The sequence below is a fragment of the Lacerta agilis genome, chromosome 8, assembly GCF_009819535.1.
Source record: "Lacerta agilis isolate rLacAgi1 chromosome 8, rLacAgi1.pri, whole genome shotgun sequence".
In the NCBI taxonomy this organism is placed as follows: Eukaryota; Metazoa; Chordata; class Lepidosauria; order Squamata; family Lacertidae; genus Lacerta; species Lacerta agilis.
In genome coordinates, this window is record NC_046319.1 from 53,835,283 (window position 1) to 53,853,585 (window position 18,303).

The 18,303-nt window shown below is 44.6% G+C and overlaps 2 protein-coding genes across 4 annotated transcripts; both read left to right on the forward strand.

Moving 5' to 3' along the window:
- Nucleotides 1-1,251: 1,251 nt before the first annotated feature.
- Nucleotides 1,252-13,230, forward strand: OSCP1 (organic solute carrier partner 1). 3 transcript variants are annotated; one of them, XM_033157511.1, is made up of 12 exons: nucleotides 1,252-1,452; nucleotides 3,670-3,699; nucleotides 8,136-8,290; nucleotides 8,643-8,810; nucleotides 9,444-9,524; nucleotides 9,692-9,795; nucleotides 10,095-10,223; nucleotides 10,315-10,384; nucleotides 10,729-10,868; nucleotides 11,664-11,727; nucleotides 12,128-12,131; nucleotides 12,624-12,695. In XM_033157511.1, exons 1-12 carry the CDS (start codon nucleotides 1,341-1,343, stop codon nucleotides 12,641-12,643), a joined length of 1,077 nt encoding a protein of 358 aa, XP_033013402.1. In that variant the 5' UTR covers nucleotides 1,252-1,340; the 3' UTR covers nucleotides 12,644-12,695. The 3 variants fall into 3 exon arrangements, with proteins under 3 accessions (XP_033013402.1, XP_033013399.1, XP_033013401.1); XM_033157508.1 differs by lacking the exon at nucleotides 12,128-12,131 and having other exon boundaries at nucleotides 1,253-1,452; nucleotides 12,644-13,230; XM_033157510.1 differs by lacking the exons at nucleotides 3,670-3,699; nucleotides 12,128-12,131 and having other exon boundaries at nucleotides 1,254-1,452; nucleotides 12,644-13,230.
- Nucleotides 13,231-14,689: 1,459 nt separating this feature from the next.
- LSM10 (LSM10, U7 small nuclear RNA associated) lies at nucleotides 14,690-17,026 on the forward strand. Its single transcript, XM_033157513.1, has 2 exons — nucleotides 14,690-14,791; nucleotides 16,382-17,026. Exon 2 carries the CDS (start codon nucleotides 16,402-16,404, stop codon nucleotides 16,771-16,773), a length of 372 nt encoding a protein of 123 aa, XP_033013404.1. The 5' UTR covers nucleotides 14,690-14,791; nucleotides 16,382-16,401; the 3' UTR covers nucleotides 16,774-17,026.
- The last annotated feature ends 1,277 nt before the right edge of the window (nucleotides 17,027-18,303 follow it).

Consider the following 18,303-nt stretch of genomic DNA (forward strand, 5'->3'; position numbering starts at 1 on the left):
TGATCGTTCAGGAGCCAATTTGTTCGGGAGCCAAGACGTTTGAGATCCAAGGTACAACTGTATTTGAGTCCACTTGCGATTGGTTAGTGCTGCAGCAGGAAAATCACAATGTTTAAATTCTGATAGTTGCTTAAATTGTGAAACTTTGACTTTTGCCATTTAGGAGGGAAAAAGGAGGAGACACACGTTAGGTTTATAAAATTATCCACACTGTGGAGAAAGTGGATAGAAGCTTTTCTCTCTCTTTCACATTTGCACATTTGTAGCCTAAGCTCCATAAGCCTGCCTGGGCATCAAAAATCTGCCTCAGGGGCCGTGTTCATGTCTTCACCTACCAGATCAATTTTGCTGGTGGGCATTAGAGATGAGGTCTTTTCATTGATGGCCCACAATTTGAGTAAAAGAACAAGGGATGCAGGCTGCTATGCATTTGGAAGGGAAGTTCACTGATTGAAGCAAGAAGGCTGAGCCAGGCCTGACTTTTGCACCTTGTCAGTTGTGTGTTTGTGTCACTAAATGTGTTTAGCATATGAAACTGCCTGAAGAAGGCGTGTGGGGATCAGGTTGCGATTAGAACCGAGAGCGGTAATGCTTAGCCCCGCCCTTTCCCTCACATGATGCTTCTATTTTTTTTTATTTAAAAAAGTTTTTTTTATTCATTTTCACTTTTAGCATTTAACATCATACACAAATAATAATCAGTTTACAAATAGGATTCTCAGAACCCCCAACTTCCCTCCACCCCTCCATGGTTTCCCCAGATATTATTTTCAAACTGTATTGTATCATATTCTCGCATATTTCTTAAAACTCATTTTTTATCATAATTCTGGCTTCATTGCAAGTGTTTTTTAAATCCTGCCAATGCTTTCAATTTTCAATCACCCATTCTTTATTAAATTGATTGTCCTCTTCGCCAATTCGCCTGAAGCTTCTAAATGGGCGGGGTATAAATAAAAAATTATTATTCTTACTCAATCTTCCTCACTTTCTTTATGTGTTTCAGACCTGCGGGGTAAGAAGTTGACATTGCATCCTGAGCTGCGCTAATAAAAAGCTCATCCTATTAACATCCGACTCCGTCTCGATGATGCGCCAGAGGATAAGAGGGCGGGAAAGAGGACGAGAGGGCGGACCGTAAGCCCATATAGGGAAGTTGTGGGCGGAGACCTAAACTCCGCCTTTAACAGGAGACTAGACCTGGCAGCAAGCAGCCTTCCGATTGGCGGTGGCGTTGTCCAGGCAACGGGGCCGCTGCCATCGTAACTGCAGCCGCAACCAGAGTCGCAGCCACAGCTTGTCTCCTGGACGGAACCCGGCCGTGTGCGGTTCCCGCGGCCATGTCGCTGAGGACGCTGCCGTTGCTCGTCCTCAACCTGGGTGGGGAGATGCTCTACATCGTGGACCAGCGGCTGCGCGCGCAAAGCATCCCGGGAGACAAGGCGCGCCAAGGTCTGGGAGGGGCCCCGCCTATACCGCTCTCTCCCATACACCCACACACCCCTTTCCACTCCGGCTACAACGCGGGGCAAGGGTGTCATTTAACGGGGGGGGGGGGTGTGATTGAGTTCCTCATAATGGCTATTCGGGTTGGGAGGGGCGAGTGCTGCTGCCTTCCCGAACATGAGTCTCGTTCAGTTGTTTTGGACTACGACCAAATGGTTCTGGGCCCAATGAGAGCTGTAGCCCCAAACATCTGGAGGCCACCATATTAGGGAATGCTGTGCACACCTTAGTGTGATATAGTAACTTGCCCACTTACAACTTGGGTCTTTATTTATTTATTTATTTATTTATTATTAGAATATATATACAGCCCTATACCCGGAGGTCTCAGGGCAGTTCACAGAAAAGATCAACATAAAAACCACAATATATATAATCAAAATAAAAACGACAACACCCCCCCCCAAAAAAAACAGCCACATTTTAAAAGGGCAAAGGATGTCAATCAGATAAACCAAAGTCCTGTTTAAAAAGGAACGGTTGCGCCAGGCACACTTCCCTGAGGAGAGCATTCCTCCTGGGTGACTTACAATATTCTGACCAGGCAACTTTATACAATAATTAAATGATGTTAAATGTGAAACAGCCTTTATAAAGTTCTGCCACCATATCTGAATGACAACTTGTGCAGACAGTTTTAAGTTCTGTGTCTTAAAGTGACTGGTAACCTTGTTAGGATCAACATTTCTGAAGACATTAGTAGTACTTGGGAACATTGAGAGGGGAGAATATTTCCACATGGTGAGTTGAATGCTGGAAATGTTTAGCATTCTAATGGAATTCTCTAGAAATAAGTCCTATGCAGGATTCCACAATTTCCTTTGCCATAGTATGCCACTACCCTTTAGTGAATATGTCGAGACCCTTCCTTCCCACTTGGAGCTGCAGTCATGCTACACTTTGGAGTCCCTCGGAGCATTTTGGAAGAACAGCATCTTTCATGGACAATTGCTCTGCCATTTCAAGGTTGGGGGGAAGGTTTGTCTGATCTGCTTCCTAGGTACAGTACAGTACTTGAAGAATAGCTTTGCTGCTTCTTGGGCATGATCATATAGGGCTAGCATTGAAAGGTGAATGTTGCTCCTGATGTACAAGGTACCCGCAACTTATACAAATTTAACTTAGCACATTCAGCTTTACACACTTGGGGGGATAAAAATAAAGAAGCAGACAGGCATCCAAGAAAAGGGTGTTTGGCAATCCCACCTGCCATTGTACCCAATATATTTTGACTATACATGATTTTGACTTTAGGTGTGATCCCTGGAATATAACCCTCATACAAGTTGAGGGCATACTGTACTAGAAACAGACCATTGAAAGGAAATGTAAAAGAAAAAATAATAATGTAAGTCATGGTTGACATTCAGATGCAGGTGAACAGGACTAGAAAAAGATTTCCGTTCCCTAGGCACCAGCATCAAATCCTATAGTATACTAATTCTACTGCAGAAACGCTTAAAATTCCAAGCTACTGGTATGCATGTGTTTAAATCTTGGGCTGGTAAATAGCATGAGTTCAGTTTGTCTTACAGCTTACTGGACAAGTGGCTGAACTCAAGAGGAAAGGTGGGAAACGAATCTTGTTACGTTCTTGGTGATCCAGCATGCATGTGTATCATATTTTTTCTACCCTGCAGACTTAAGTATGGGGCAACGGCTTTGTACAGATTACATTTGCTCAGAAGTATTGGAGTTGCTCTAGCACAGTAACTCATCTATGTGGATCTGAGGATGCTCGGCAGTCAGCACAGTCATTTTGAGCAGTTAGTGCAATTAATTCTGTTGTATCTCATTTGTTTGAAGTGAATGCTCCACATCAAGGCTGTGCAGCTGTTGCAATACTTTGCCTTTTCACCAAATTTTATGCTGGGAAAATAAGCCTCTTTCCCCCACAATGTGTGGAGTGAGATTACAGAAGTGTCATAAGTCCATTTTAATAGTGCCTGTGTATCACCCCTACCCTCCACACATTGTGGCTTTTTTTTGCCACTTTAAAATATTAGTTGAAAGCTCTCCTCTCCTTTGCTTTGCAGCTCTAATAAGCAGGGTACTAAATACTGTTGGATTCTTTTTTACTTATTTCCCCTCTTTCATCCTGCTTGTCAGTTTGTTGTTCCTAGTACTTGACCCGTCATTTTTTCTGTTTTATGCTTCGTGTAGATGAATGGACTGATGTGGACAGGAGACGAGGTACTGTAACATTTTTAGCCCCCTGCACAAAGAGTTTTTTCCCCCCACTGAGATTCCAAACTATGCATACACAGTATCTTCTGGGATGCTATTGGAAGATCCCTTCAGACCAGCAGCATTATATTTATGGAACTCGGGTGACTGACAACATTATATACCACATTTATAGCAAATCCTGGAAGAAATTCATTGAACCCTCGTTGGTCAATTCTTATGACTTTAGTTTAAGTAACATAGTAGCGTTGGCATGCTGGGCAACTGTTAGGAACCTGGGAAACTGCCTTATATGGAGTCAAGACTATTGGTTCATCTAGCTCAGTATTGTCCTCGCTGACTGGCAGCGACTCTCCAGAATTTCAGGCAGGGGTCTCTCCTAGCCCTACATGGAGATGAGGGATTGAACCTGGGACCTTCTGCTTGCCTGTTATTTGACTCTGGTCACATATTGTCTAAAATTTCAAGAATACAGTGGTGCCCCGCTAGACGAATGCCTCGCTAGACGAAAAACTTTAGTCTTTTTTTTCCGTTTTGCGGAGCGTGGCTGTCATTGCCGCTCCGCAAGACGAAAAACCCGCTAGACGAAAATTTTCGCAGGACAAATTATTTTCGTCTAGCGGGGCACCACTGTACCATTGTGAATATGGCAACTTGTCATTTTTTTATTTGATTAGGCTATCATTTGTTAGCAGGGACAGGCACGAGGGTTGCTTGCTAATGACGAACTCCACATCAAAACACTTTCCACAGGCTACCTTCTTTAACAGACAGTTCCAAACAGGAGCAGAAGCAGTCATTGATGAGTAAAGTGTCAAACTAGGACTAGGAAGACCCAGATTCAGATCCTCACTCAGCCAAGAAAGTCATTAGGCAATTGTGGTTAAGTCACACACAGGTCTGTTGTGAGAACACACTGAGGGATGGGCGGACTGCCCTCAGTTTCTGGAGAAGAAGCCAAAATAAATATGTATTAAAAATAAATCATTCATTCCCCTTTTTAAGTAAAAGTTTTCTAATTTTGTTGTAATTAGTATGAGTATCAAATCGGTTGATGACTGTCTTCTTGCTTTAATATTAATGCTTTGAAAATACTTGACCATTACAGTATTTGACAATATTGGATTAGTCAATTGACCAAGTCTTTTTTTTTTAACCCATCAACCGCCACAGCCCTCATCTGTCTTCTGTCTAACTGAAACAGGCGACATACAGAGTTGAAAGATTTTGCTATAGCTGCACAGGAACTAAGAACAAACCATAAATGCAATAGACTGTCAAAGTGCACATATGTATTAGGATGTGCTTTTAAAACCTATGAACTGCCTACAGTCCTTCTGTGTGTTGATTGCAGTGGTTTTATTTTATTTCTCTAACAAAATTTATATCCCGATTGTAAATGAAACCTCTTAGTGGAACCTCTAATGATGGTGAACTCCTGTAAAAACTTGACTGATTAATGACTAAAATTTTGACTGACAGCATTTTTAGCGGCATGTTGTACATACACACAGCTGCATCGTGTTCCCAGCTGCTTCAACACTTCTGTAGCGGGTGTAATTGACGAACAAGTGAATGCTTGATTAGGGCTTTCTGCATTTTAAAAACAGGCAGGAATGATCCTGAAACATAAAAATAATTCACTAGTGCCTTGGAAATAAATTTATTGGAAAAGTCATCTTAGGTGGTAGCTCAACTGATTGCTGAACATCTCTGTTGGCAAAGGAGCAGCTGTACAAGCATAGTATGAGCAGTATTCAGGCAGAGTGTATCCAGTGGTTCTTGCTGTCTTCCTGCCGTACTGCAGAATTAGTCACCAGTTCTCTGCCTTGAACTACGTCTTTTAATCCACAACTTTCCTCATTAAATCCCAAAATTTGCTGCTGCTTTAGTATGGCACTATTGCATATCTTTAGACTGCATCATGCTTTTCTGCATCGTGCTTAATACCTGGAATGGGTTGAGCTGAAGAAACCAGCGGGTGTGTTTCCCCCCAAGTAAACTGTGTAACCAAACATAACCCCCAAATGCTACAAGATCTCTGTTTCTGTTGCTCAGATGCATAGCAGTCTGCAGGTAAATAAGGAAAAGAGGGAATGAGGGAGTCTGTGGTTTTTTTTAAATGCTGTTTAGAGGCTGTATTTTAGCCCACCTGCATTTGCCTGTGTATCACAGGAGGCCAGACCAGTGGATTTGGTATGGAGGAATTGTTAACCACCTATGCAGGGGCGGAGCAAGGGGGTGCGTTGGGGGCGGTGCGACCCGGGTGCCACCCTGGAGGGGGTGACACTCGCCCCCCCACGCGACTCCCAAGCCGAGCCCCGCTGCCTGGCAAAGCGCCTCGCTCCACGGCTTGCTCGCAGTTTGCCACCGCTGCCACTCTGTAGTGCACGTGCACAGTGTCACTACAGAGTGTCGCATGCGCCGTACATAGCAACGCTGTGCATGCGCGCTATGGAGCAACACCCCGCCCCCGGGTGCCCTGAGGTTTACTGCTCCGGGTGGCCAAGCGGCTTCCGACGCCACTGCACCTATGGCTAATGGCTACCCTAAATGCTGTGTATAGCGACTGTACTAGGTAGTCTTAATTGGTGGTGGCTTAATAAACCTGTTTAGGAGTGAAAAGGCTGTTTAGGAGTGAAAAAGAAAAGAAAAAAGCAATTCCACCACAGGATTCTGGTGTGGATCATAGAACAATACAGGATTTCTCCACTTTCATTTACCAACCCAAAGTTTAGTCACTCAGCTGGCACTAAAAATCCTGTGCCACCCTGAAGTTTGAGAGGAAAACTGGCTGGTAGGTATCCTAATCTTCTACCACCTCTAGTGACTTATATTTTGGGACAGTGATGCAATGTACTATCTCATTCAGTTACACGAATACAGTGCAAAATGTCAGAGGTCACTATTTGGTGTGATCATGTTTCTGTCCAATTCCAAACTACTAGAGAATATTCCTGGCTGGGGCTGACAGAGAATCACAGAAGCAGAACTCTGTCAAATCTCTTTAGAAGCATACACTGAGGGAGAGTTTACTACAGCTTTGTTAAGGATTGCGTCGGAGCGGGTCAAGAGAGAATTGCATCACTAAAAGCTCTGCTTATCCATCCCAGTCTCTCTGTGCTTAGCAACACCTGCTGGATACTAGATTGAACAACTGCTGCTACTTAGCACAAGGGAGAATGAAATTGAGAGCTAGAAAAGACTTTGTGACTGGGCATAGAATCTCAGAATTGTCAAGTTGGAAAGGACCCCCAAGGGTCATTTAGTCCAGCCCCTTGCAATGCAGGAATCACTGCTAAAAGTCCCTGGCAGATGGCCCATCCAACCTCTATTTAAAAACATCCAGTGAAGGCATAAAGAACCAGAAGAAGAGTTTCCCTTTGTCCACTTCCACCAGGGAGTGTGAGGAGGGGACAGTACTGGGCAACAGATCAGGATCAAAACCTTTTAAACTCAGATTTTATTGGTATCCACATGAATATGGTTTCTGTAGCTACTAGGACCCATACAGGAAACTGTATTTAATTTCAACTTGACTAGGAAGATCCCAGGCACCTAAGATCTGGTGTTGATAAATGGAGAATTTTGACATTTTGGTGAAATATTTTAACCTTTTCTCTGTACACAGGTACACAGTCATTTCTAAGACTGGTTTTTACGGTGATTCTCTCCAATGTTCAAGACTATCTACATGGCCAAATACTGTATCAGTTTTTTAGCAGTAGGGATACCTACTGTGGTACATGAGAGATTTTTTTGTAGCCAACTCTGCTTGCACACTACTGGGTATTGAGTGTAAAAGAAATAACATCTAGTGCTTGAGTATTACTGGTGTAGTACCTCTGGCAATAGTAACCCTGACCACTACATCTGAATATTGTTTCAATCCTTTTATGTACTTCTCAGTATTTGGTTGTGGTTATCAGCCCATCTAACTGCAAATGACTAAACAATGGGGGACAGGGTGTTGTGATTCCCTTCTACCTCAATTTACTTACCATGGATTCGGGAGCATCTATAAAATGTTTGCAGAAGAAAAAGAATGGATGCAGTTTGCAAATGCCAAAAGGAGACAAATTGTTTCAGATTACCATAATCTGCTGTTTAACTCTTGGAATTTATTGAATTTGGAAACTTGAGTTTCAAGTAGTTTCTCATTACTAAGAAAATAAAACGTTTCCAGATCCTGTATCTCTACCAGCACTGGTGAAGTCACTCGTAACAAAGGCTGGGAACGGCTTCTGTGCAAGTTTCCTTGAACTGAAGGGGATTTGGAGAGGATCACAGCCTTGCACAGAAGACATTTGTGGGGCATGGTGTGTTTCAGTTGGAGAGTGGCCTTTGCAAGTCCCTCCTCAGCTATAACTGTCTGTGTCTTCCTGTGAAACAAAAGCAAAGCCGATCCATTTGTGATACATTTGAATCTTTTGTCTTTTCAGTTATGAATGACATCATAGGGGGTATATTCAATAAAAAGTTTATGGACGAGCTGTTTAAGCCGCAGGAGCTCTATTCCAGGAAGGCCCTGAGGACAGTTTTTGAGCGTCTGGTTCATGCCTCAATCATGAGACTGAATGCACCCAGTATGGATAAGGTGAGGATGAACCTTTCTGTTTCCCCAAATGTCTTATGGGGAATTCAGGTAACTCTCTATCAACAAGTGCTGTCATCAAATGAAACTAGGATCCTTACACTAACATTCAGGAAAAATTGAGGAATAAAGGAAAGTGAATCAGGGGAGAATGGCAGCTTAGGTAGACAAGGGATCTGAAGGTGATGAAACAGCAGTGACAACTAGAGCAAGATCAAGACAGGTCTAACCAAGCACAGGCTCATATTAGGGTGGCTCACAGAATAAAATCCAGCCAACGGCGCAAGAAGACAGCTGATTAATAAGGCTCAGCCTGGGCTCTGATTTAACTAATTCCTGTTTCCTTACTTTGTAGCTCTACGATCTAATGACCATGGCATTCAAGTACCAAGTTCTACTCTGCCCTCGTCCCAAAGACCTTTTACTCATCACTTTCAACCACCTGGATGCTATCAAAGATTTCATTTATGAAGCACCCAAAACTCTGGCCCAGGTTGATGCAACCTTTAGGAAACTCATTGATGTAAGAGCACACCATACCTTTTAGATTCCATTCAAATGTATGTACAACTACGGGGGGAAATGATACAAAGGCAAAACATATCGGAGCATGCCCTCATATTGGTTTTCTGCTGTGTAGTGTGCTCCCCCTTCAAGCTGCTGCACTGTAAGTCTGGAGATTTCACCAGTGAAAGCAGAAATAAGACAACTGAGTAGAATAGAATGCAAAAAGTAAGAATAGTTTTGAAATGGATTAGTGATTTCATAAAACAAGCATGTTTTACTGGGGGTTAGATTTGGCATGAGTTTGGCCAAATTGCGGGAGGCACTGAAAGATAGGCGTGCCTGTGTGCTCTGGTCCATGGGGTCACAAAGAGTCGGACACGACTGAACTACTGAACAACAACAACAAGATTTCTATTTAAGAAGTTTTACTTGAATCTGGGAGACCTGGTTTAAAATCCCAGCAGCAACTAAATAACCACTGGGGTGTCCTCAAGGAAAGTTGCTCTTTCTCAGTTGCCTGTCACCAAAATGGAAATAATCTTCTGCCCACAGTTTTGAGGATGCATGAAGCACTTAAACATCCATGTGAATCATACACTTGAATAATGCTAAAGCAGCAGCAAGGATTTATTCTGGCTTTCTTCTGCAGACATACGGCTCTCTCTCTGCTGGCGAACTTCAGCTCATCCGGCAGACATTGCTCATCTTCTTCCAGGACATACACATCAGGGTGGGTGGCTTTTTCATTTTTACACATCAGTCCAGGAGCTTGTGATACCGTAGTAGAGGAAGGATCCCTGGGTGAAATTGCATGATGTGATACTGGAATAAGGAGGTGTTGGGCAGAAATTCTTTCTAAGCAAGACTGCTTTACAAAGTTTTGTGCTTCCTCCACAGGTTTCCATCCTCCTCAAAGATAAAGTACAGAACTCAAATGGCCATTTTGTACTGCCAACCTCTGGTCCAGTTCCTTGGGGAACAGAGGTTCCAGGGCTCATCAGGTGAATCTTAGACCTCTCTACCTTGCACCCTGCTTTTTCCCTGTAGCCACTAGATAGATCAGCTGCACCTAGTTAACCATCTATCCCAATCTTAAGGAGAATCCCTAGTGCCAGGCTGCATGGGTCATCTGACTGAGACAAACCTGCTGGGAGTAGAGGAAAGAGTGTATGTGCACTACCTTAGGCCAGAAAATTCCTCTTTATTACCTCTCCCAGCTGTTCTGTGAGATGAGGGTTATTCTTCCTTGTTCAGAAAAGCACTAGAAGTCACCACAGTGCTTCAATTTTGCAATTTTCAGACTTTTCAACAGTAAAGGGGATGAAATTAAGAGGACTGAGTTCGTCAGTGGTGGAAATTACCAGCTTCCATATCGAGAAGGCTCATTCGACCTCTATGGAGACAGAGTAATCAAATTGGGAACAAACATGTAAGCCATGGGATGCAAAGCCACATTTCAGTTGGGGGCTCTCTGCAGTTTTCCTTTGTGTCTACTATAAGCCTTTACCAATTGCCTCTAGATACAGCATCAGTCGGCCTGTAGAGACAGACATGTCGGGGGCAGCCAAAAATTTGGCATCTCGTGTAAAGGTCAGTATCTTTAGTCTACTTTCTTAATCAGCCTTTCCCAACTTGGTGCCTCCAGATGTTCTTGGATTACAATTCCCAACAGCTAATCATACTCAAAGAAGGCTCCTTGAAATCAAGAATCATGCCTATCTCAGGCACATTAATTTCCATGCCAGAACATACTCAGCTACAACTATATGCAGTATGCTCTTTTATGTCCCAATTTCAAAGATGTCAGAGCCCCAGCAGACTACTTTGTTGCAGCCTTTATAGTGCTAGGAGGCCACAACCCTTGTAAACAAAGCTCTTCCAATACTGCCATTGGTTGCCTCTCTGTGTAACAGACCCACTCTTGTTCCATGTAGGAGAATACTGCTCCAAACCCTCTGGCTAAAGAAGAGCTGAACTTCTTGGCCAGACTCATGGGAAGCCTGGACATCAAGAAGCCTCTTGGCAACGAGGCTGGTTTCCGGCTGAATCTCTTCACCACAGATGAGGAGGAAGAGTATGATCAGTCTCACTTGCTTTATGGGTGGTGTGGGTGAGAGTTGGCCGTTCAGCCATCTAGTTGAATCAATCCATGGGTGAGAGGTGTATACTGAAGCCCTTGCATGACCCCCCTTCCTTTTGGAAACCTTTGCTGCAGAACCTTTAATTAGTACAAGTATTGCAGAAAAGGCTCATCAGATGCAGCAACAGGGAGCAATTGTCAGGGAATTGCTATTCATTAAAAATTCAAACAAGTGAGGTATGTGAAAAGCTGCTAGAGGCATTGAAATGTAAAGGGACCCCTAACCATTAGGTCCAGTCGCGGACAATTCTGGGGTTGTGGTGCTCATCTCGCTTTATTGGCTGAGGGAGCCGGCATACAGCTTCCGGGTGATGTGGCCAGCATGACAAAGCTGCTTCTGGAAAACCAGAGCAGCGCACGGAAATGCTGTTTTACCTACCCGCCAGAGGAAGCACTTTGATGTGCTTTTGAACTGCTAGGTTGGCAGGAGCAGGGACCGAACAACGGGAGCTCACCCCGTTGCAGGGATTCGAACTGCTGACCTTCTGATCGGCAAGCCCTAGGCTCTGTGGTTTAACCCACAGCGCCACCCGTGTCCCACGGGTAATGCTAGAGGCATTACAACTTACCGAACAGATTGTGTTTGTAGCATTCTATCTGCAGATGAATGGCATTTAATCATGGCTGGTTTAGTTGAGATTCCTTCATCACAGGGGGTTGGACTAGATGATCTTCAGGGTACCTTCTAACTCTACAATTCTATGACAGCTTTTTATTCTTTTCCTCAAGACATGCTGCACTGACCCGTCCAGAGGAATTATTGTATCAAGTTATCAACATACAAGCAGACAAGGTATGCAGTCATTGCCCCCTAGCCTCTCATTTCAAGAGTAAGCTAAATAGTTTTCAAACTAAATGAAGGTGCATTTGGTGAAGGGTATTGTTATCAATGTTTGTTGCTATGTTACTTCCAGAAAATAACAAAATAGGTGCGGGACTCTCTTTTTTCTTTTTCTTTTTCGAATAATTTTAGTTGGGCATGCAAGCATTAGAGTTTCACAGAACTCTTGACTGCACGGCAGAATCTCTGTTCTGCCTGATCAGCCTGCATAAAAGATGAAAAGAAGATAACACATGGGGAGTGTGGGAAAAAGAAGCCACCACATTCTGTGAACATAACCAAGAAAAACCTTGCTGCATCTGAACATGAGCCTCTCTATCCTAACATACTGTTTCTAACAGTGTCTGGTCAGAACCCGGCACCGGCAGAACAAAAGCACCCCAGTGATATTTGTTCCCTGCATCTTGGATGGTGTGCTGCCTTTGAAAACAAAAGTTCCATAGAGCCAGTGATAACTTGCGCTTTTTGATGAACTTGTATAATTTCCTTCTTTTTGCTTTTAATATTTATTACTGATAATCATGAAAACTGTCTAGTCCCCTTGAAGCCAGCTTGACCAGTAGCCCAATATTGCCACATCTTGTGGAAGTGAGTCACGTATGAGGTGTGTGTAACGTACCTGGAACTTGGTGTTTGAGAACCAAGAATGCTTTTTGCTGCCCTCACAGCAGTCAAAGCTGCTTTTGATTTTCAGAGGGACATTTTAATGCTCTTAAAATCAAAACTACAGTGTTTTGTTGCTTCGGGCAACTGAGGTTAAATTGATTTTTTAAAGCTGGTTACTGAAAATAAAGTATGGAATTGTCAAATTTATTATTTATGTTCTCCCATAAGTAGCTTCTTGCAGTAATTGGACTCTTTTAAATAGGACCCTCAACGGAATGAGGAGCTGGCTCGCATCATGGGAGAGTTCGAGGTCGCAGAAGAACCAAAGGAGAGGATCAGCAAGGGTGCTGACTTGTTGGCAATGATGGATGAGCTGGATGCTGAGCATGAATGCAAGTCTCTCCCATCTTGAGGTGGAGAGCATCTGGCAGTCAGCCTGCTGTAGAACAGAGCAGTTACCAAGACCATCCATTTTTGTTGGGGTCACTAAGGCTGGATGTTGCTTAGATGTGTTTGACGAATTCTGTCTCTGGCTTTGGTGAAATGGGGTCATGGTCAAAAAGCAGCTTCATTCCTGTGCTAATAAGGACCTAGATTGTGCCTCCCAGGGTTAAAAGCTGGAGCATCTGGAAAGAAAGTGGGCATTTATGTCCTGTGTGCATACACAGATTCCCTCTATAGGCTTCCTAATTAAAGGTCCAAACTGTGTTATATCACTAGTTAAGTTTGTGAGTGTGTTATAACACGAGCAGAAAGACCAGTTCCTTCATTTTGTTTATGGGGACCAAGTTTTTAATGGTGTTGCAACCAAGGTCTTTTTAGTTGCAGCAATAAAGACCAGAAACAAGATGTCCTTTTGCCTTTTTATCACTTACCTTTTAAGGCTCTCTCCACCTCACCTGTCCTGTGATAACCCACTGCCTCACATGCCAAGTCCAGAAGTTTAAGCAAATCCCCCTCTGTTCAGTAGGGTTTCTTGCCATGGCTGTTAAGACTAATACAAGAGAGTCATTTTGTTGCAGCTGGGTCAGATGAAGGCATCTGCTGGTGCTGGTGCTGGTGCAGATACACCATGGCGTTTCTTCTTTCTACACTCTACACTCTCCCCAGTGGTCTTTCCTCTTCTAGTCACTGCTATGGATACACAACCTGACTGTCTATCTCCAGGCTCTGCAGTGTTCTGCAAGGTATTCCCACACAGGGGGGTTAATGCTGCCAGCCTTCATGTCACGTTTGCAGACAAATCTTGTAACACAGAGTTGGTTGGCCAACAGGCCTGGTGCCTGAAGCCATTTTCCCATAGAGCACGTCCCTGATGATACCCAAAAGCTTCCTGACACAGCACACATGGAAGGTGTTGAGGAGTCACTCCTGACAATTCTAAGTTGCCCATGACTCACTTCCATAAGCAGCGTGCTCAACACACAAGTATTGTAGACCTTTATCTTGGTATGGGATGTTAGCATCACATTGTCATAGCTGCATTGCCAATATGCTTGTCCAGCTCAGCATTGATGGAGGCTGCTGGTTATGGTGAAATCAGGGCAAACAAAACAGTCTACCATCTCAAGCATGTGGTCATGAGTGCTAATGCATGGAGTCCTGGCGACGTCCTGACCCAGGATGTTTGTCATCAGGCTGATGGAACTGCCTGCAGGTTTGGTAAAATGGTTGATGAGACTCTCTGGAGCTGATGCATTCATATTAAGTGAGTTTGCATAGGACTCCCAAATAGATTCAAGACTAGATCTAACCTATTTGCACAGAACAAAAGCTGCTAATTAGAGAAGTTCTATTTTATTGTATGCTAATTATAAATCCATTACCACCATTGAAGAATAGTGTATAAAAACTATGTGTTTATTAAAAACATTTTATATTTGAAAAATGCAGCTTAACACACAGCTCCTCGCATGTAGTTAAGTAAATCTTATCCATGTTTACCGGGCAGGAAGCATCAGCCTGCTCAACAAGGGTTGCTCCAAAATTCTTGATTGCAGCCTGATGTTACTGTGGTTAGTAAAATCACATCCGGATACCGTCAATTCTGAGCATGCTTAGTTGAGAGTTAAGGCGGCTTTGAGCTGGAGCAGAGGAGCGCATCAACACCGCCGAAACTTCAACCTCTCCAGCTTTTAGGTGGCTTCTTCGCGTCACTTTCAGGGCGGAAAGCGAATCTCCGAGCGCACCAGCTACGGGCGGAAGCAACGGAGCAATCACAAGCCAACTTTCTCCTCCCCCACCCCGAGCCCCGCCTTTCTTTCCATTCTGGCCAATGGGGCTGCTCCACTTCCGATTGGGTTTAGAACCGGCGAATGAGGAGCGAAGTCTCTTTGATTAAGCCGCCTGTCGATTGCGCACGCGTGCTTCTGCTTTTGCGCTGGGCGAGCAGGCGGGAGATCCAAGCCAGGTAGGCGAGCGGAGCATCCGCTGCGCGCGCCTCTTCTCCACAGGACCTGATCCGGGTTAGGAGCCGCCACGAGCTGCCCTTTTCCCTTCCCTGGCTTTGCCTGCGGAGCGAAAGGCCGGAGAGCGAGAGTTAGGCAGCCAGGAGCAGGCCTAGGGGGCATGGGCGTAGCCAGGATTCTTGTTAGGGGGGTCAGTCCTTTTGTTAGCTAACTGAGGTTCTGCCCTCCCCCCCCCCTTGTATTTTTATTTATTTTTATTCGCTGCCTGCCTTCCTTGGCTACACTTATGGCAGGGGGCTCATGCTGGGGACCCCTACCAGGAGCCCCTGGGTCTGCTCCTCCTCCTGCCTGCTTGCTTTCTGCGCCCACAGGATTTCCTGCCGCCCAGCAGGCCCCATGAGCGGATCGGGCCCTCTTCCCCACTAGCAGGCCACCTGCTTGGTGGGAGGGACTCTTTGGGCCACTTGGAAGTTTTTTTACAGAAGAACATCAGAACAGCCCTGCTGCAGCTAAATTGAGACATAGGGGGCCAATCTAGCCCAGTGGCCTCATTTCACAGTGGCCAAACAGATGCCCCCAATGGGAAAACCCCAGAGCAGGACCTGAGGGCACTAGCAGCACACACATGCTCCTGCTGTTTCCAGCAGCTGACTTCAAGAAACAATTCTGTCCCAGGCTGTGGAGGCAGAGCCTGGCCTCCATCATGCCTAGAAAGCATCAACAGCCTTCTCCGTGGATTTGCCCAATCCTTTTTTTTTAAGGCTTCCAAGTTTGAGGGTTCTTCTCTGTGTATGTATTTGCCCACAGCACTTATAGGTCACAGCTGTGACTGTACTCATCAGCTAAAAACAGAAAGGCAGGAATAGGCTCATGTCACAAAGCAATTGCTTCAAATAGTGATTGCTTCAAATGCCCACACATTTTGCTTCCTCACTTTCCTTCTACAAGTATTAAATGCAATTTTAAAAACACACAGAAAGAAAGAAAGAAAGAAAGAAAGAAAGAAAGAGAAAGCTCAAGGGTCTGGACCCAGTATAACAGTATTCCTGGTATTCCTCTCTCAGTGACCCTGGCACCAGGTCCGCCATTTATTTATTCTCATTTATGTACTAAACTTACTAGTTGCTTGTCACCAAACAGGTCTTGCAACTTACACTGAAGCACATATACATAAATACATTATGGGAAAGAGAAAAAAATCAGCTTTTTTGCTATTTTGCTGCTGCTCCTTCCAAGTGAGAATGTTTGGTTGCTGAGCAGTTGGCCTCTGGGCATGTGCAGATTCTTTGGGACAGATGATAGATCATGGGCTCAGCCCCTTTTGATTCTTACTGCCTGGCTGCTAAGGAGAGGCCAACCAACACACAGAGTTCTGTACTGAAGCTTTCTTAGGTGCCTTTAGAGATCCTGCAGAGCCTCAGTTAGGGTTTTGAGGTTTCACCTGTGCATGCAAAAGAAACAAGAACTGTGATTTTAAAAGTCATGAGCCGATTTCCATGCTTGGCACAGTGCAAGCACAGACCTGATCTCTATATAGCACAAGAGAAAGCGATTAATGGGGCTAACTCTCTCACTGAACTCTTCTGTTCCAGCCATCAGGTGGTGCCACACCATGGAAATCAGCCACTCCGTGAAGGAGCGCACCATCTCGGAGAACAGCCTTGTCATCCTGCTGCAGGGCCTCCACGGACATGTCACCACTGTGGAGCTGCGGGACGAAAGCATGGCTGTGGGCCGCATCACCAACGTTGACGCCTTCATGAACATCCGCCTGGCTGAGGCGACGTTCACTGACCGGTGTGGCCATTCTACCTGGCTGGATGATCTGTTTGTGACGGGAAGGAACGTCCGCTACGTCCACATCCCTGACGACATGGACATCACAACCACCATTGAGAAACAGCTGCAGCTCATTCACAGAGTTCGCACTTTTGGTGGCCGAGACAGAGGCAGGAAGGAGTTCCTTAAGCAGAGCTACAAATGAGCGGGCTGGTCCCCTGGATTTGCCGTGTGCCCAAACTCAGCCTGACATTGCTTGTACTCCTGATGAAGAAGCACATTTTTCTGGACTGAAATTAGAAGTGACCTGTAGACAACCCTCCCTGATTTTCCAAGATGCCTTCCTTGGCTGCACTTCCTGAGTTCAAGAGTTCACCAGACTTTTTTATAGAAAGGGGAAGTGGGCATTAGGTCCCTTTGTAAGAATAAGTTAGAATATAACTGACCTTTGCAACAAATAGGATACTTGCTTTCTATGGACTAATACTCTCTTCACCCTCTTCAGCCTTTGTTTTTTTTCCAAATAAACTCTTTACAAAATTTTAAGATCCACTTTTCCTTTTACAAACTCTTTCTCACCAGACCAACCAGCAGCTTTTTGTACGTGGAATATCCTCACATCATCCCTCTTTAAGCAGGACTTGCAGGCTGAGAAAACTAACAGCTGAGCCAAGGTTAAATTACAAATGAGAGAGCACGCAGTCCTTCAGCAGAGCTTGACTCTGATTTATTTATTTATTTATTTATTTATTTATTTATTTACATTTATATCTTCCCCTTTCCACCAAGGAGCTCAAGGTGACATATACAGTTCTCTTCCCCCATTTCATCCCCACAACAGCCCTGTGAGGTAGGTTAGGCTGAAGAAGTGACTGGCCCAATGTCATGGCTGAGTGAGGATTTGAACCCTGGTCTCCCAGGTCCTAGTCCAGCGCTAATCGCTACACCACTCTGGCTCTATACCCTCAATAATGCAATATGAACATGTAGTAGTAGTATCAGGAACTTGGTCTATCTTGCCTAGCCTTTTCCACCCTGGTGCCCTCCAGAGGCTGGACTACACTTCACATCATCCCTGGCTATTGCTCATGCTGGGTGGGACTAATGGGAGTTGTAGGAGTCTGATTTAGCCCAGTGCTGACTAATGGTGGTGGTTTTCCAAAGCCTTGGGCAGAGAAAGCTTTCTTAGTTCTGCTGCATCACATCTTTCCAATAGGAGATGCCCAAGGATTGCAAAGCATAAACCCCTGTCATTGAGCCCTTCTGCCACTCATCCTCTTGTTTGATCTGAAGTTGCATCTGACAGAGTGCATTCAGTTCATAATACATCTGCTGGGCATCGTCTCTTTGTGCCAGAAGCACATGTGTAGACTGTAATGCCTTCTCTTTTGAAAATAATGGAGGAGGGCAGCTGCAGCCTTACTAACATCCCATAACTCTTGCTCAGTTCCCCCTTGAGTTTCACCCATGGACATTACTTAGTTGAACTGGCAGCCCCACTCCAGAGTAGGTTGCTGCTAACTATTGCTCTTTTGTTATGAGAGAATGGTTTGCACCATGGATAAGCAATGCCTGGGGATTGTCCTGGCTCTCAGCTGGATGAGGAACTAGAACTCTCAACACCATTTCTTCCAAAGGTTTTAATGCATAAGCCAGTTTGGTACACAAGTCAGGTTACAAGGTGCAGAGTAAGCAGGTACATCAGAGGCTATGGGACGTGGTGCTAAATGTCTGA